This window comes from Xenopus laevis, chromosome 3L (genome assembly GCF_017654675.1).
Source record: "Xenopus laevis strain J_2021 chromosome 3L, Xenopus_laevis_v10.1, whole genome shotgun sequence".
NCBI lineage: Eukaryota > Metazoa > Chordata > Amphibia > Anura > Pipidae > Xenopus > Xenopus laevis.
Window position 1 is genome coordinate 155,868,862 of NC_054375.1, and position 19,697 is coordinate 155,888,558.

A 19,697-nucleotide genomic window follows, 5' to 3' on the forward strand; every position below is an offset into this window, starting at 1 on the left:
TCTGTGTGACATTAGCCTTTGGCCATTGAAATCCAGCAAATGTGCCTGCACCAGGGCTAATGTAATGGATCCAGATGCAGGCAAGAGAAGGGGTCAATTCCAATGTAGGGGCAGATTCTTGGCTTGTGTTTTTCAGCTCCGTGTGACATTAGCCAAAGGCCAAGATTGGGAGCCCTTTCCCTGGATAAAGGTGTGGAAGTGGTGATGAGTTTATACAGTGGTGGCTGCAGCTGTAATGATTACAGTCAAGATGGGCCCCTGGACCCATTCAACTACTGGTTGGCTGATCACCCCCACAACATGGAATAGATAAGCAGCCAATCAGATTCTCTATTCTCAGCTATCAACTCATGTGTGTGATAAAACCAAGACTGGGGTTCATCAAAACCAACCTTCTATCTCTTCTCCCCATCTTCTATTGTCTCTGCACCTTCCCTTTCTCTCTCTCATTTCTACTCCTTGATCTGCTCAATGCTCTTCTTCCTAATTCCTCCTATTCTCCCAGCGCTCGCTTCTCCTCCGCACTCTGCAGGGGGTTTATCCTTATCTCGTACTGATCTTATTCTCTCCTAGAGACAAATGGGAACAGGTAGTCCAGCTGAGAAACAGTTAATCTGGCGAGAGAGAGTGGAAAAAAGTTGGCCACTTGTGACATTTTGCAGAGGAAATGGAAGAGTTTTACATATAAATATTTACAAGAAATAAAATTGGTTGTTGCAGAAAGACGCGGCGGGTGCTAGAGCTGAAGGCCATGTTTATGGAGCTGTTGTGCTGTATGAGGCTTGTGCTAATAGGGAACAAAGCAGCGTGGCCTCTGTACAAGGCAACAATAATTGCCCTTATTAGTCCAGACTTTGTATGTACAATGGCCGCCCCTCCAATAAGTGAAGGCTACAGACAAGAATAGGCATTTGTAGTGTGGAAATAGCAGCACAAGTCATTGTTAGAACAATCATTCCTCCAGGAGGCAGGTCAGCAAGACTCAACCTCAGTAGGTTAATATTGTTCCTACAATAAACTGCATTAACCCGTGGCCAATAAAGACAAGAATTAGGGTGGTTCACCTTTAAGTTACCGTATATACTCGTGTATAAGCCGACCCGTGTATAAGCCGAGGTACCTAATTTACCTAAGAAAACTGGAAAAATGTATTGACTCGTGTATAAGCCTAGGGGCCCCATGTCAGATTTCAAAATGTGAATGTGACCCAGCCGCAACAATTGGGGGACACTGGGCAGGTACCTGTTACTGTCTGTGACTGACTGTGTCGCCGACCGGATTTCATGTTTGCTTCCCTCTGCCACCCCTATTTCATGTTTGCTTCCCTCTGCCACTTCCCCCCCCATCTGTCGCTCTCCCCACCCTGGCTGCTCTTCCCTCTGTCCTTCCCTCTGTCACCTCTGCTCTTCCCTCTGTCCTTCCCTCTGTCACCTCTGCTCTTCCCTCTGTCCTTCCCTCTGTCACCTCTGCCCAGCCGGACTGCCTGTGACTGCCTGTGTCGCCGCCCGGAGCAGGTCCAGGAGCTCCGGGCGGCGCGTCCTTCCCTGCCGGCGTTCGCTTTCAAAATGGCGGCGCCCATGGCCGCCACGTGGGGCCGGCGCCGCTACCCACGTGGCGGCCATGGGCGCCGCCATTTTGAAAGCGAACGCCGGCAGGGAAGGACGCGCCGCCCGGAGCTCCTGGACCTGCTCCGGGCGGCGACACAGGCAGTCACAGGCAGTCCGGCTGGGGCAGAGGTGACAGAGGGAAGGACAGAGGGAAGAGCAGAGGTATGACCCGCGTATAAGCCGAGTTTGAGTTTTTCAGCACATTTTGGGTGCTGAAAAACTCGGCTTATACGCGAGTATATACGGTAACTTTTAGTATGAAATAGAATGGCCAATTCTAAGCAACTATTGCATTGGTTTTCATTAATTATTTTTTTTATAATTTTATAATTATTTGCCTTTTAATTCTGACTCTTTCCTGCTTTCAAATGGGCGTCGCTGACCCCCATCTGAAAGCAAATGCTCTGTAAGGCTACACATTTATTATCACGGTTACTTTTTATTACTCTTTCTATTCAGGCCTCTCCTATTCATATTCCAGTCTCTTATTCAAATCAATGCATGGTTGCTAGGGGAATTCGGACCCTAGCTACCAGATTGCTTAAAATGCAAATTACGAATAAAAAGTCAACTAACACAAAAACCTTAAATAATAAAAAAAAAATGGCAAAATATCTCAGAATATCCCTCTCTACATCATACTGACAGTTATCTCAAAGATCAACAACCCCTTGAACCCGTAACAAGTCGTTGGGCATCAGAGATAGATAATTCATTTTATATAGATGTAAGGTAAAACTAAACCTGTCCTTTACTATATAGGGGCACTGGTGGTATTTGTGTTGCACAGAAGCAAGAAAACACACACACTGAAATGACATTTACACTAAACACACAAATGGATCTACCAAGTGTCAGGCTGGGGAAGAGGGGGATTGTGTCCTGTGAGCCCCACCAATAGGAATAGCTGGAAAAGATTAAAGGGTTTGTTCACCGTATGACATAGAGAGACATTTCACAATTAGTTTTTATCATTTGTGGTTTTTGAGTTATTTAGCTTTTTTTCAGCAGCTCTCCAGTTTGCAATTTCAGCCGTCTGGTTGCTCAGGTCCAAATTCCCCTAGCAACCGTGTTGAAAACGAGACTGGAATATGAATAGGAGAGGCCTGAATAGAAAGAGGAGGAATAATAACAATATATTTGTAACCTTACAGAGCATTGGTTTTTCAGATGGGGTCAGTGACCCCCCCCCCCTTTGAAAGCTGGAAAGTGTCAGAAGACTTAAATACTTAAAAAAAAAAATACTACAATCAGAAATGTAGACCGATTGAAAGGTTGCTTAGAATGAGAATGGGCCATTTTATAATATAAGATAATACAACCGTCCCTTTAAAGCACCTCCCCCCCCCCCCCCAAAAAAAAATCTGTAGTGCAGGGCTGAAATGAGGAAGGAAAATAAACAATAAAAGAATATGAACTTGGCTGTGACCCCTGGGAGATAATTAAAGGAACCGTATCACCAAAAAATGAAAATACAATATATTGTTAGCATGCACTGGTAAAAGTTGTGTGTTTATAACAGATAAAACACCATTGTATTGGACAGAGCTTATCTGTTATGTGCTGTTTAACCTGTTTCTCCTTTTTTTCAGCTTGAATGGCTGCCCCCATGGCTACACAGCAGCTTGTTTATATAAACTATAGTAGTACTTATCTGTTATCTACTGTGTATCCTGTGCTTGATTGGCTGCCCCCATGGCTACACAGCAACTTGTTTATATAAACTATAGTAGTACTTATCTGTTATCTACTGTGTATCCTGTGCTTGAATGGCTGCCCCATGGCTACACAGCAGCTTGTTTATATAAACTATAGTAGTACTTATCTGTTATCTACTGTGTATCCTGTGCTTGAATGGCTGCCCCCATGGCTACACAGCAGCTTGTTTATATAAACTATAGTAGTGCTTATCTGTTATCTACTGTGTATCCTGTGCTTGAATGGCTGTCCCCATGGTTACACAGCAGCTTGTTTATATAAACTATAGTAGTACTTATCTGTTATCTACTGTGTATCCTGTGCTTGAATGGCTGCCCCCATGGCTACACAGCAGCTTGTTTATATAAACTATAGTAGTACTTATCTGTTATCTACTGTGTATCCTGTGCTTGAATGGCTGCCCCCATGGTTACACAGCAGCTTGTTTATATAAACTATAGTAGTAGTACTTATCTGTAATTACTTTAAAAGGCTTTCATATTTTGGCGTTACTGTTCCTTTAATAACATATTGCTACAGGTAACCGGCTGGGAAGGCACCATTATTGCACCATAAGACTAATTAAAATGTATATCAAACAGCTGAAGGAAATCGGATTTAAATGTGGATTTTAAAAATTTAATTTTCTTGCAACGTTAGCGCTTACAGGCAATGTTGAATTTTGTCTGCCATCTGCTGGTGTGCTTAGTATAGCACTGATGTTGTAACCTATTATTATGATTGTAAGCTCTTGTGAGCAGGGCCCTCCTTGTTTGTTCAATGAGTTTGAGCACTTAATGCACAGCGTGCTGGTGCTGTATATTAGGGATGCACCGAATCCACTATTTTGCGAATGATTCGGCCGAATACTGAACTGAATTTGCATATGCAAATTAGGGGTGGGAAGGGGAAAACAATTTTTACTTCTTTTTTGTGACACCCACTTGATTTCCATCCCACCCCTAATTTGCAAATGCAAATTGGGATTTGGATTGGCCGAATCCTGCTGAAAAAGGTGGAATCCGAATCCCTATATATAACGATTGTTGATGATGAAATGGATTTGCTGCACACGAGTCTCAGTAATTTGGGTAACACTGACCTCTCTAAATACCTGAAGTGGAGCTCTACTGGAGCAGATAAAATGCCCAAGGAATCTGTATTGTACCGGTGCACTGCTACTCGCTTGGAGCTGAACTCGATTGACCTCCTCTGTGTTTTGGGGATATGGACCTGCAATCGTGGCTGAGCTGCTGAAGAGACATTGGACAAGACTAGGGATCTATTAGTAGCAGACATCATTTTATTTGAAGAGCAATAACATCACCCTCTTCATCATTCCTCATTTTTCACCCCCAACCTTTGTACAATTTGCTACATAAAATATCGTGTCACCTCCTAATAATCGGCGTCTTTGTCAGTTTACAAAAATAACGATTCCGCCGCACGTCATCGAACACCGTGATTGTCACTTTCTGTAGGGCAGCGTCGTGCGTCCAAGTTCGATTACCGGGGAAATAAGATTATTTGGAAATAAAAGCCATTTCTCAAGGTGTTTTTATTTTTGGTTGAGTCTCTGCTTGAATATTCTGCATTGTGGTGTTTAATTTCACCTGTAGGGAGGTGCCACTGATTTTCGAAGTACGAAACTTGATCGGTTACTCTGAATGAGAGGCGCCTAAAGCTCTGTGACCCCGTCTTCCGAAACGATAATGGCTAAATCTTTTGAGGGGGTCCTGCAGCAGGTGGGGGGGCCTCTCAGTGCAGCTGCTGAGCATTAAAGCCTAGTTTATTTCCGTATGACTTTGTTCACTGCCTGTCCCACGTTAACGGAAGTCTGGGGGTGCAACTGCGCCCCCAAAAAACAAATAGCGACAGCACCACGAGGCAACACACTTTTTTTTTCCCAATTACAAGCGGATCTAGAAGGCGAGGCTGAAAGAGTAAAGTGGGCTGCACAGGTCCATGTTTCTCCAGGAATGCACCCGGCTGGCAGTTTAGACAAACTGAAGGTAAGAAATACGCCACTTAAAGCTAAAGGAGGACAGAGGGGGCCGGTGTAAAAGGAGAAACACTCCATTTACACCAGGACCCCCTGATTGTGACTGCTAGTAATTATACAGCTGATAAAGTGCCTTTATATTTAACTCTATTGTGGGAATCTTCCTTTTTTATTTTATTTTTTTAAAAGTGTCATAGTTAAATTGCATCTCATAAGCGCCGCGATCCTATTGGTTGATAGGAATCTGTGTGTGTGCAAATCTGTCGTATCCCACGTTCCTTCACCCTGAGGCTCAGTGTGTGTGTGTGTGAGACCTACATGTCTAGCAGCTCATTAACCCCGAGGTTGGGGGTTCAAGTTGCCACTGTAAAGAGCTCAGTGAAGGACCTCAGAGACCAACCAGAATACTCGGTGGCGATCCATGTGCCCGGGGCAATGTTCTGTCCATTTCGGCTCTGTTTATACCCTTTATCCATTGAAAACTGGAGATGTGGTGGGTGCTTGGATTGGGTTTCTAGTGTTAGAGAAGACCTCAATAAATTAGACTGCAGCCAAACTAAAAGCAAACAAGAGGCACTGTAGTCTGGAGTAAGAAGCATCGGAACAGAAAGACGAAGGGACTCCAGTGTGTAGGGTATGGGGAGACCATTCACTCCCTCGCTTCCATCCTCTTCTCGCTCACCAGTTCATGATACAACTGCGATTCAGAGTCATGAAATACACCTGGCTGCTCCCGCCGGAACGGACGGAGGCAAAGAACACCTGAAGAGTAAGAAAACAAAAATACAGGGGTTATAGGTGCGCTACTTGTTGGGTCACATAATGCCAATGATTGGGGGGATCGATGTAGAGCCATGTCCTGGTGTAGGTCAGTCCTGGTCTGGCACATGAAGCTAGCACTTTATACATACACTATCATTACTCATAGCAAATGACTATAGAATCCCACCCTCGCTTATTTGCCCCCCCCCCCCCCAGACTGTGTGCAAGCAAGTCTCAATAAGCAAACACAGGGAAGGTGCTTTCTACCTAAAGGGATTCCGTCATGATTTTTATTTCTAAATTACACTCTTTACAATTCACTCTATTGAACCAACAAATGTATTTTTTCAGCTGTTATATTTGTGGGGAGGCGCCATCTCAGTGCATTGTGGCTGATTCTGAGCTTTGAGAAGAAGCTGACACTTCAGGATGGAACTGCTTTGAGACAGCTATTGTTTCTTCCCATTGTAGTATACCACGACTTAGGTCGTGCTCCCTAGTGGTAGACAGGAGAATAGCACCCAAGGTTTTCCGCTTTGGTGCTATTCTCATGTCTACCAGTAAGTGGGGCGAGGGAGCAAATTTAGCAATACAAACAAATCCTACAGCAGAGGTGTTAGGGAGCTGCTGTCTGGTTAGCTGCTCATTGTTCTGTTGTTAGGCTTCTGGGGGAAAGGGAGGGGGTTGATATCACTCCAACTTACAGTGTAGCAGTAAAGAGTGACTGAAGTTTATCAGAGCACAAGTCACATGACCTGAGGGCTCCTGGGAAACTAACAATATGTCTAGCCCCACTCCAAAATTAAATATAAGAAAAATCTGTTTGCTCCTTTAAAAAAAGGATTTCAGTGCAGAATTCTGCTGGAGCAGCACTATTAACTGATGTGCTTTGGAAAAAAAACGTGTTTTCCTGCGACAGTATCTCTTTAAAGTACTTATATCATACCAAACATATATACACAATACATTACCATCTTGGTTTAAAGGAGAAAGAAAGGCTAAAAGTAAGTAAGCTTTATCAGAAAGGTCTATATAAATACACCAGTAACCCCTCAAAGTAATGCTGCTCTGAGTCCTCTGTCAAAAGAAACATCACATTTCTTTCCTTCTATTGTGTACTCATGGGCTTCTGTATCAGACTAACTGTTTTCAGCTTAAACCTCCAGGGCTCGGGCTTGAGCATGCTCAGTTTGCTCCTCTCCCCCTCCTCCTGTAATCTGAGCCCAGAGGTGAGTGAGCAGGAAGAGACTCAGACAGGAAGTGATGTCACACCAAGCTAATATGGCTGCTGCTATCCTAAACAAACAGAGCTTCTAGAGCGGTTTACTCAAGTATGGTAAAGTATTCTGCAGTGATACAGCTTGCACTATTGTGGGTAATCATTTGGCAATTAACTGCATCACTAGCTTTCCTTCTTCTTTAACTGAAACTGATGGGCTGGGAGCCTAACCTACAGCAGAGCGAGCTTTAAGGATGTTGCATATAAACAGACCCATAATGAGACATTTGCTAGACTCTTTACTGCCCAGCCAATTACCTTGTCGTTGCGTTCACACAGGAACTTCAACCGCTGAGCTCTCTTGTGCATGAAGACTCCATCCAGGTGTCCTGTCTCCACTGAACGGATCTCAATGGCCTTTTCCCCCCAGCCCATGATCTGGTTTGAGCAGATATAAGCTACACAGGAGAAAGAGAAGAGGCTGGCAGTTCATAGAGTCATACAACACACACAAGAGTAATAGAATGAATACTGCGCATAAGTCTTCACTTACCAACAGAGGTGGGCATCTCTCCCCACTGCAGCACCACGTCCTTGATGATACGCCCGTAGGTGTTGACATAGACTCCCTCGTCCTCGTAGCAGAGCAGCATCTCCATGCCGTCGGTGTTTGGCAGAAAGATGATGGCATGGGGATTGATCTGGCTCTGGATCTAAATAACAAGAGGACAGCAGCTGATGAAGGAGAGAGGGATTGTATATAGGCCACACCTCAACACTCTGGATAGGAGTCTACTGGACTGATATAACAATGAATAAATTCTCAGCTTGATCTGAGCCCAATGGCATGCTATCTCTACAATGATTTAGACGACAATTGTAAAGTAAATTCGCAAGTAAAGTAAATCTCAAGGAGCAACCACAGGCCTGGAACTCAAGTCACTTACATGGACAGGGATGTAAATATCGTAGTTGTTTCCAGAGTCGACATCAACGGCGTGGAATCCTGAGCAGGAACCGTAGATGACCTTAAGCCTTTGGCCTTCCTCCACTGTTAGGTCAACCAGCTGGGGCCGGTGGGGAATATCTGTAAACGACTGGATTGGTCGAGAGAGGAGACGTTAGTAAGACCACATGATAGAGCTGTTGTCACACACACACACAATTGACTGTTCCTTACCTTAAAGGCCATAAACTTGTGGTAGGGTTTGGGGGCCCAGGCGTAAACCTCTACGGAGTTTTTCAGTGCAATCACAAGGAACTTGATGCGCTCGTATTTCACTGAGTGGTGTAAAGCGAAAATGAATCCCAGCCCTGCTCTAGTTATGCTTCACTGTTCAGTTATCAGAACAACAGCCCTTACCAACTTTGTAATGCACACACCCATCCATGTCTCCCACTGTGCTCCAGCCTTGCTTCTTCTCCACCTCGGGGTCGTTATGGAGGATCTTGTTGCGCAGCCAAGAGAGGTAATACACCCGCAGCTTGTTCCTCTTACCTGGGTTTCAGTGAGAGAGTTCATTAGCAAAATAGATGAACCTCATTTCATACAGAGATGCTTTTTACTCCAGTTCAGTGTAAAAATAAAAACTGGGTAAATAGACAGGCTGTGCAAAATAAAAAATGTATCTAATATAGTTAGTTAGACAAAAATGTAATGTATAAAGGCTGGAGTGACTGGATGTGTAACATAATAGCCAGAACACTACTTCCAGCTCTCTTGCTTTCCCCTGATTGGTTACCAGGCAGTAACCAATCAGAGACTTGAGGGGGGCACATGGGACATAACTGTTGCTTTTGAATCTGAGCTGAATGCTGAGGATCAATTACAAACTCACTGATCAGTTATGTCCCATGTGGCCCCCCTTATAGTCACTGACTAACTCAGTGTTAGAGAGCTGAAAAGCAGGAAGTAGTGTTCTGTTCTGTTCCATATCCAGTCACTCCAGTCTTTATACTAGGGATGCACTGAATCCACTATTTGGATTCGGCCGAACCCCCGAATCCTTCGCGAAAGATTCAGCCAAATTTCAAACCTATCTATCTATTTACCCAGTTTTTATTTTTACACTGAACTGTTCCTTTAATACTGATAGATGTGAACATTGTATTGCTCTAACTCACTACCGCAATTAAATTTGCCATAGCATTTCAGTTTCTAATGTTCCCATTGGCTACAATTTGTTCTACTATTCTACTGTCTTAGGGTCTGGGCACAGGGGCAGATTCGGGGAGATTAGTCTCCAGGAGACAAATCTCTTTTTTTTCGCGGCGACTAAGCTCCCCGATCAGCCTTCCGCTGGCTAAAATTAGAATTGCCTGTGGGCAGGCACTCGGAGCACTTTGTTTTCCGAAGTCGCCCGAAGTTTCCTTGTGAGGCAATTACAAGTGCCTGCCCCCAGGCGATTTTCATTTTAGCCGGTGGAAGGCAGATTGGGAAGATTAGTCGCTGCGAAGAAGATATTTGTCACCTGGTGACTAATCTCCCTGAATCTACCCGTGTGCCAGTACCCTAAAAGTTGCAGTCCTCATTATTCTCATAGTAAAGTTCCATTACCACTTATAGTAATGAGCAAGTTGAGTCCCTCAAGGACGTCCATCTGTTGGAAGCGTCGGCGGGTAATCAGGGTGTATACTTTGCCCTGACCACTGCGGTCCAATAGCATCAGTCCATTTTCTGTGCCGACCAACAGGTTCACCCCTGCGGGAGAGAATAAGGAACAAATAAATAAGAGGAATAATAAACTACGAAACACTTCACGAGAAGTCAGACTCCTTCCACCCGTCTCACCCCAGAGAGCGGCGCAAAGGATTTCCGAGTTGAATCTCTTCTTGTACTTTCTGATCTCTGGCGTGTCACTGTGAGGCCTCGTGTTGGTCGGATTTACATTCACCACAGATCCCTTCCGAGCTTCGTATTTCAGCTGCTCCAGTCGGGCTGGGTCTCCGCTCACATAGGACGCTGCAAAAGAAAGAACGTGTTGCTGATGACAAAGCGAGTGCTGATTGGCTAAAGACTAATGTCGATGCAAGTCTATAACATGGGTTCACGCATTCAGAAACAGAAAGCAGTCTGATTACCTGCCACGGGAATTGTGTCTCCTCCTCCCCCTGATGACTGATACAGTCCGAGGTCTACAAACATTGTAAATGAGGTTTTGGGAGGCGCTTTCACCAAACCACGAGACTGATACTGGGAAAAAGGAAGAAAAGTGAGCTTGTTATTCAGCCAGTGAGACAGGGCTAGACCTTCTAGCTGTTTTATGCTGCCAAACAATCAGCCCAATATATACACGACCTATTAAAGGAGAACTAAAGCCTAACTAAAGAAGTAGGTAGAAATGTTGTACATGATGTTTTGTGCTTCTGTACCAGCCCAAGGCAACCACACCCCTTTAGCAGTAAAGATCTGTGTCTCCAAAGATGCCCCAGTAGCTCCCCATCTTCTTTTCTGCTGATTCACTGATTCACATGCTCTGTGCTGCTGTCACTTACTGAGCTTAGGGAGCCACTCACAATATACAGTACACATAGAATAGAAATGTCACAATATAAGGCTGATTAGTAATTAATACACATAATTACTACATGGCAGCACAGAAACCAGTGCAATTAGCATCAGAATTGAATAATCAGCAAACCTGTAGCATCATCTTATATTACAGCCAGGGAAGCTCATTTTCTGCTGGATAATTAGTGACGAGCCCTAAGCTTAGCTTCTCAACAGCCAATCAGAGCCCACTGAGCATGTGAGTGTCACAGACACTTTCCAAGATGGTGACCCCCTGTGACAAGTTTGAAGTCCTGGATCATTGCTGCTATTGACAAGCTCAAACTTTAGCCTCGTGCAATAAGTTCACTATATCAAATAGGACATTTTTAGCCACATTCATTTTTAGGGTTTAATTTTCCTTTAACTCCTCTCCACTTCTTGATGTTTATGTTGTAAAGTTCCCCCCAAACTGTATTTTCCCTCTCTGTCTTCCTCTCTTACATCTGAGCCGTTGCCCTCCTTGCTGGGAGAAGTGCCCTGTCCCTTGGGCTCGGTGGGAGAATGGCTTGGCTGCACAACATCAGGCAGGTTGGTATATCCATTACTGTCAGCGTGAAGGAGACTGCGTTCCTCCTCCGGCGTCTGCAAAGTAAAGGGAGAGCCAAGGTGAGGCTGCCATTATGTTAAAGGAGAAGGAAAGGTTAAAAGTAAGTAAGATTTATCAGAAAGTCCTCAAAGTAATGCTGCTCTGAGTCCTCTGTTAATAGAAACAGCACATTTCTTTCCTTCTATTGTGTACTCATGGGCTTCTGTATCAGACTTCCTGTTTTCAGCTTAAAGGGATTGTTCACCTTTAAATTAACTGTTAGTTTGATGTAGAGAGGGATATTCCGAGACAATTTGCAATTGGTTTTAATTTTTTATTATTTCTGGTTTTTGATTTATTTAGCTTTTTATTCAGCAGCTCTCCAGTTTGCAGTTTAAGCAATATGGTTGCTCAGGTCCAAATGAGCCTAGCAACCATGCACTGATTTGAATAAGAGACAAGAATATGAATAGGAGAGGCCTGAATAAGAAGACAAGTAATAAAAAGTAGCAAAACAAATACATTTGCAGCTTTACAGAGCATTTGTTTTAGATAGAGTCAGTATCCCTCTGTTTGAAGGCTGAAAAGAATCAGAAGAAAAAGGCATATCATTTAAAAACTATTAAAATAAATAATGAAGACCAATTGAAAAGCTGCTTAGAATTGGTCATTCTATAACATACTGAAAGTTAACTGAAAGGTGAACCATCCCTTTAAACCTCCTGGGCACGGGCTTGAGCATGCTCAGTTTGCTCCTCTCTCCCTCCTCCCTGCTACAACCTGAGCCCAGAGCGATGAGGAGACACTCAGGCAGGAAGTGATGTCACACCAAGCTAATATGGCAGCTGCTATCCTAAACATCTAGAGCTGATTACTCAGGTATGGTAAAGCATTCTGCAGAATAAATATAGTGTTTTAGCTTGCACTATTGTGACTAATCAAACCCCTTAACACACACATCCAGCTATGGTCATTGTACTGGGAGCAGGGGCAATAGGGTATCCAAAGGGGGGCTTTTAGGCTGGAGTCTCATAAAATCATGGCAAATGACGTCTCACTCTCTGAACAACCATGGTGCCGTCTCCATAGGAACTGTCAGATGTGCTCCCCATCAGCTCCTCCACATCATGAACCACCATAGTACTGACACTGTCTGTATCTGCGTCTCGCCCGCTCCGACTGGAATGAGGGAAAGCACCAATCAGCAACATGCACAGGACCCCCTTCCCAAGCAATACACAGCATTATATATTATATATATTATACCTGGCTCCTGAACTGTCCCTGCTGGGCTCCTGCCTCTCAGCATCGCCCTCCTCTTCCTCTTCATCACTGCTGTCCAGTTCATCGCTGGAGGAAGAGTAGTCCAAGGCTTTCTTAGGAGCTTTGGGCACATCTTCAGGCCGGTCCTTCACCAGCAGGTGATCCTATTAGAGGAAGGAGAAAACAGGGAGAATCTTTATATTAGAAAGGTGAATGAAAATTCAAGTGCGAGGCAGAGGAAAGCTAAGAAGAGAGAGAGGTAACAGGAAGTAGCAGACAGAAAAAACTAGGGATGCACAAAATCCAGGATTCGGCCTTTTCAGCAGAATTCAAATTCAGCCAAATCCTTCTGCCCGGCTGAACCGAATCCTAATTTACATATGCAAATTAGGGACAGAGAGGGAAATTGTGTGACTTTTTGTCACAAAACAAGGAAGTAAAAAATGTTTTCCCCTCCCACCTCTAATTTGCATATGCAAATTAGGATTCAGAGTTGGTTCGGTATTCGGTCGAATCTTTCGCGAAGAATTCAGGGGTTCGGCCATATCCAAAATAGCGCATTCGGTGCATCCCAAAAAAAAAAACACAATTAAAAAAGAACAAAAGCAAGAAAGAAAAGATGAAACTATGTTGTAGTATAAACACACTGGGGCTCATTTATCAACACTTGGCAAATTTGCCCACGGGCAGTTACCCATAGCAACAAATCAGTGAGTAACTTTTTAAAGCCAGCTGCAAGTAGAACAATGAATGCAGCAATCTGATTGGTTGCCATGGGTTACTGCCCATGGGCAAATTTGCCCAGTGTTGCTAAATGACCCCCACTGATACACCATGTCGCACATGTGCAACACATACACTGGGGGTCATTTATCAACACTGGGCAAATTTGCCCATGGGCAGTAACCCATGGCAACCAATCAGATTGCTGCATTCATTGTCCTACTTGCAGCTGGCTTCAAAAAGCTAATCACTGATTGGTTGCTATAGGTAACTGCCCATGGGCAAATTTTCCCAGTGTTGATAAATGAGCCCCATTGAGTCTACAGGCACCCCATCCCCGAATCCCTCATGCACCCCATCCCGTAATCTGCCATGCACCCCATCCCGTAATCCGCCATGCACCCCATCCACCCAGCAGTGACCACCAGTTTACCACATTCTTGCCCACCAAGTCCATTCCAGGGTCACAGACCCCCAAAGTCTGTCCCAGTTAGCAGTGGAAGTCTCCCACTCATATTAAAGGACAAGTCAACCCCCAAAATAAAAATTTGCCTAATAAAAGAAAACATAGTTGTATTATACATTCATTACACATTTTCGATGGTTTTAAAGTTATTTGTATATGTATTGCTATTGAAAGCAGTATTTGTCTGTGTCTATTCTCTGCCCCGATGTCTAAGGGAAGAGACACGTGCGGCGATTCGGGGAAATTAGTCGCCCGGCGACAAATCTCCTCTTCTTTCGGGCGTCTAATCTCCACGAAATGTATCCCCATTGGCTAGAAGGAAAATCGCAAGCAGGATGGCATTCGGGGAGTTCGGGGAGATTAGTTGTCAGTAACAACCAGGAGTTAAGCAAATGCTGTTTCCAATATTAATTGCTTTTACAAACAACTTTAAAACCACTGAAAATGTTTAACTAAATGTGTATTGGAAAAGTTGCTTAGAATTATATATTTTTTTTTTATTAGGCACATTTTAATTTTGGGGTTGCCTTGCCCTTTAAAGCTTCTCTCCAGCAATGGCTCCCAGAGACACAAGTGCATGGACTAACCTCTCCTATGGCTCTCTTATAGCTCTGACAGCAGCAGATAAAGGGAGAGAAAGGGAAAGGTAAATGGATTCAGCATAAGGAAAAGAAATCATGTAAGAGAACAAGTGTCAGGATAATGAGGAGAAACACGGATACAGTATAAAAAGCACCAGATGTCATACTCAGAAATGCACTGCCCGGCTGCTAGTCATTTAGCTTTAAATTCAACAGCACTCCAGCTTGCAATGTCTGCAATCCTGTTGCTAGGGTCCAAATTCCCCTAGCAACCATGAATTGATATGAATAAGAGACTGGAATATGAATAGGAGAGGCCTGAAAAGCAATAACTATAAATTTGTAGTCATTAAAGGAGAAGGAAAGGCTAAAACTAAGTAAGCTTTATCAGGAAGGTCTATATAACTACATCAGTAAACCCTCTGAGTCCTCTGTCAAAAGAAACACTGTATTTCTTTCCTTCTATTGTGTACTCATGGGCTTCTGTATCAGACTTCCTGTTTTCAGCTTAAACCTCCAGGGCTAGGGCTTGAGCATGCTCAGTTTGCTCCTCTCTCCCTCCTTCCTCCCATCCCTGCTGTAATCCGAGCCCAGAGCTATGAGGGAGCAGGTAGAGACTCAGGCAGGAAGTGATGTCACACCAAGTTAATATGGCAGCTGCTATCCTAAACAAACAGAGCTTCTAGAGTTGTTTATTCAGTATGGAAAATCCTTCTACAGAATAAATATAGTGTTATAACTTGAACTATTGTGACTAATCTATTGGCAATAAACTGCTTCGGTAGCTTTCCTTCTCTTTTTAAGGGGTGGTTCACCTTTAAGGTAACTTTTATTATGTTATAGAACGGCCAATTCAAAGCAACTTTTCAATTGGTCTTCATTATTTATTTATTTTTTATAGTTTTATAGATACCGGTATTTGCTTTTTTTCTTCTGGCTCTTTGCCGCTTTCAAATGGGGGTCGCTGACTCCCTTCTAAAAGCAATTGCTCTGTAAGGCTACAAATGTATTGTTATTGTTACTTTTTATTCCTGATCCTTCTATTCAGACCTCTCCTATTCATATTCCAGTCTCTAGTTCAAATCAATGCATGGTTGCTAGGGGAACTTGGACCCTAGTTACCAGTGACATCACAATTACATCTTAACTGTGAGACACAAGACAGAGCAATCAAAGCATACAAAAAAACAAAGAGCAATGGAAAAAAATAAAATGTGTTTTATTTTTTCCATTGCTCAGTTTTTTGCTGAGCAGTGGAAGAAGTATGGATACATAGCGGTAGAAATGTAATACTGAATGTTTTTAAGGGTGTTTATTTATTGCAACAATTTAGGACATATATAACCATGTTTTCATATGCACTTCTGATCTGGGTTCGTTTTTTTGTTCTTTTTTGCCATTACTCAGTTTTTTGTATGTTTTGATTAATCTGTCTTGTGTGTCACAGTTAAGATGTAATTGTGATGTCACTGATTTATTTGCATACACCCCCTACACAACACTGGGTGTAAATGTTTATTTGTAATCATTTAGTGCACTTTGAGAAAGCTACATCCATGAAAGTCCAGTATAAAAATAAAAACTGGGTAAATAAATAGGCTGTGCAAAATAAAAATGTATCTAATATAGTTAGTCAAAAATGTAATGTATAAAGGCTGGAGTGACTGGATGTGTAACATAATAGCCAGAACACTACTTCCTGCTTTGCAGCTCTCTTGCTTTCAAATGATTGGTTACCAGGCAGTAACCAATCAGAGACTTGAGGGGGGCCACATGGGACATAACTGTTGCTTTTGAATCTGAGCTGAATGCTGAGGATCAATTGCAAACTCACTGAACAGTTATGTCCCATGTGGCCCCCCTTATAGTCACTGACTAACTCAGAGTTAGAGAGCTGAAAAGCAGGAAGTAGTGTTCTGGCTATTATGTTACACATCCACTCACTCCAGCCTTTATACATTACATTTTTGCCTGACTAACTATATTAGAAACATTATTTATTTTGCACAGCCTGTCTATTTACCCAGTTTTTATTTTTACACCGAACTGTTCCTTTAATAGGTAGAAAATCTTCTAATCCTAAACTCACAGCGGGGCGCCCAGGCCGTGATCGATGCTCTTCTCCTGGGGTTTTGCTCCCTGGAGGACTAATAGAGGATTCCTCCAACTTGTGGGGGGCTGTAAGACAAAAGAAAAATCAAGTGGCTTTAAACTTTGTAAGCTTTTATGTTCAACAATGATCATGTGACGAAGCTGCATGAGATAAATGACAAAGCTCTTGCATAAAAACTGAAGCAGCGCCCACCCCACTTTATAGCAAATCACAGCAGTTTCCCTCTCTCCTGCACCTCAATGGGAGCCATGGTTTAGTCTGCAGCCCAAAAGACATATGTCAGTATAAAAAAGCACATGATACGGGTACGGCTGCTGTTTTGGGGGTATGTATGTGGCGGTGCAAATGTAAGCGGAGGTGCAAATGTATGTGGCGGTGCAAATGTAAGCGGAGGTGCAAATGTATGTGGCGGTGCAAATGTAAGCGGCGGTGCAAATGTAAGTGGCGGTGCAAATGTAAGTGGTGGCGCAAATTTAGCGAGTGTGCAGCCTTTTCTGACAGCATACATTGGGAGAATGGGTAGTAAATAGTATTAAATAGTAGGCAAGTGTTTGGGTGTATGTTGGTTACTGACATTCAAGTGACTTACCGATGCGATTCCTCTCGAGAGAGCCAGCCTGGGGCAGGTTAGGGTGCGGGGACTGGAGCAAAGAGTCTCCTCTCTCCCAGCCACTCTCTGCCCTTCTCAGATCTGGGTTACTGGACAGAAAAAACAATGATCAGACCACTGGAGGGTCCCTCTGATACACGTCTCTATAGCAAGCAAGCCAAACCTGACATCACTTGTAACTAAATACATATTGTACATGGAACGCACTGTGATGCTTCTCATTATTAGGCTCACATAGCAAGGGACTCCCTCTTTTATACCCAATGACCTATTCCAACATGAAGGATAAACGCTGGAATTATACACAGACTTCCTGGGAATGGAGAAGAATGTATAGTTACCTGGGGAATGGAGTAGAAGAATGTATAGTAGTTACCTGGGGAATGGAGTAGAAGAATGTATAGTTACCTGGCTCTCACTGGCTGCCCTTGCTGAACTGGCCTGCTCCCTCCTGAGCCACTCGTATTCAGTGCTGTGGCTATTGATGTTGTTCTCTGGGGAACCTGAATGCAAACACACTGGTTTAGTGGGGTAAAAAGACAAAAAGAGAGAGAGGGACTAAGAAAGAGGGACTAAAGGTGGCCATAGATGCAAAGATCTGCTCGTTTGGCAACATCGCCAAACGAGCGGATCTTTCCCCGATATGCCATTAACAAACATGGCTATATCGGGGGTAATCTGATTGTTCGGCCGCATGGCCGAACGATCCGATTACGATGTGCCCTGGGTTCCGGCAGGATCGGTCGGGTCAAAATCAAACCTGACCGATCGTCCAAACGACCGATCTCCGCCGGACGAAAGATGTCGGCACACGCCATACACGATCCGAAAATCGTACGAATCCTCGATTCGTACGATAGGATCTGTGTGTCTATGGCCACCTTAAGAGAGAAGGCAGTCAGGAGACATAATGCAGGAAGAATAAGTTGGTAGAGGAAGGAGATGGATCAGGGGACAATGTAAGAATGAATGGAGTGTACAGAGAGAAGAATGGGTTGATGGGAAAGGATATGGGGTTGAATATGTGGAAGATAAAGTGATGAAGACACAGATTGGGGTACTGGGGTAAGGTGTAAGACATGAGTAGTGGACGGTGTAAGACATGAGTAGTGGACGGTGTAAGACATGAGTTGTGGATGGTGTAAGACATGAGTTGTGGATGGTGTAACACATGAGTTGTGGATGGTGTAAGACATGAGTAGTGGACGGTGTAAGACATGAGTAGTGGACGGTGTAAGACATGAGTAGTGGACGGTGTAAGACATGAGTAGTGGACGGTGTAAGACATGAGTAGTGGACGGTGTAAGACATGAGTAGTGGACGGTGTAAGACATGAGTAGTGGACGGTGTAAGACATGAGTAGTGGATACACAGAAGGCAAAGTGATGGAGACTCCAGCACCAGAGAAGAAGACACAGAGGGAATGGTGGGTAATATAATCCCTGGCATTCTCTATGTGCCACTATAATAGCCACAAGTCTTCTTTACCTAAGTGTCACACACACACACACAGCAAGAAGAAGAAGCCAACTTGCCCCCATAACTAAATCCTATTAGTTGCAGCTCAACCAAATCTTGTAGACCACAAAGCTCTCACTTACTCCTGCTCTTCATTTTGTGCAAAGACAACAAAAGCCCCAAATGATGTGACGCTGAGATGTTTGTTGCACAATGATCATCTGCATTGAACAGGCCCAGTCCATACTCAGGAGAGGACTGCTTGGGATAGAAAACGCACCAGAGCCCAATGGGCCACGAGAAATATCATTTGGGCTCTTTATCTGTCCTACAGAATAACAGGAGAGCAGGATAGCGTACCCTTTATTTGCAACACTGTCCCCATGTGAGGAGCAACTGGAGACAAGGACAGAGCCATCAGCATATGTATAGGAAAGTCCCGCAACCAACAAAGCGATGCAGATACTTCCGATTTAACGTGAGGGAAATGCCTTAAACGGGTTGTTCATCTTTGAATTAACTGTTAGTCTGATGTAGAGAGGGACATTGTGAGATAATTTGCAATTGGTTTTCATTTTTTATTATTTGTGGCTTTTGACTTATTTCGCTTTTTATTCAGCAGTGCGCCGGTTTGCATTTACAGCAGTCAGGTTGCTAGGGTCCAAATTACCCTAGCAACCATGCATTGATTTAAATAAGAGATTGGAATATATATAGGAAAGGGCCTGTATAGTAAGATGAGGAATAAAAAGTAACAATACATGTGTAGCCTTACAGAGCATTTGTTTTTAGATGAGGGTCAGTGACCCCCATTTGAAAGCTGGAAAGAGTCAGAAGAAAAAGGCAAATCAGTAACAAAAAAATATAAAAAAATAAATAATGAAAACCAATTGAAATATTGCTTAGAACTGGCCATTCTATAACATACTAAAAGTTTGCTTAAAGGGGAACCGCTCCTTTAAAGGGGGACCCGTCACCCAGAAAAATTATTCCAAATCCTATTTTATCACATTAGTCAAGCAAAATGAACTTTAATTACATTATATAAATTATTTGAATCGTTTCTTCGGTCTGGGAATTCATAATTATAGCAAGCAGGCAGGCGCCATTTTGTTA

General features: G+C 43.4%; 1 protein-coding gene across 8 annotated transcripts in view; it reads right to left on the bottom strand.

Moving 5' to 3' along the window:
• Positions 1 to 4,588: 4,588 nt before the first annotated feature.
• mink1.L (misshapen-like kinase 1 L homeolog) overlaps positions 4,589 to 19,697 on the bottom strand; it is a 93,072-nt gene continuing 77,963 nt past the window's right edge. For 5 of the 8 annotated variants that reach the window (XM_041585130.1, XM_041585127.1, XM_041585129.1 and 2 more), the window contains 16 exons: positions 17,532 to 17,626; positions 17,103 to 17,212; positions 16,490 to 16,578; positions 14,407 to 14,430; positions 12,634 to 12,794; positions 12,426 to 12,546; positions 11,283 to 11,423; positions 10,370 to 10,481; positions 10,080 to 10,250; positions 9,846 to 9,989; positions 8,652 to 8,786; positions 8,469 to 8,569; positions 8,236 to 8,385; positions 7,842 to 8,001; positions 7,607 to 7,746; positions 4,589 to 6,069 (listed from right to left, as the gene is read on the bottom strand). In XM_041585130.1, coding sequence (XP_041441064.1) covers positions 5,986 to 6,069; positions 7,607 to 7,746; positions 7,842 to 8,001; positions 8,236 to 8,385; positions 8,469 to 8,569; positions 8,652 to 8,786; positions 9,846 to 9,989; positions 10,080 to 10,250; positions 10,370 to 10,481; positions 11,283 to 11,423; positions 12,426 to 12,546; positions 12,634 to 12,794; positions 14,407 to 14,430; positions 16,490 to 16,578; positions 17,103 to 17,212; positions 17,532 to 17,626 — 1,938 coding nt within the window. In that variant the 3' untranslated portion in view covers positions 4,589 to 5,985. 8 annotated transcript variants of the gene reach the window in all.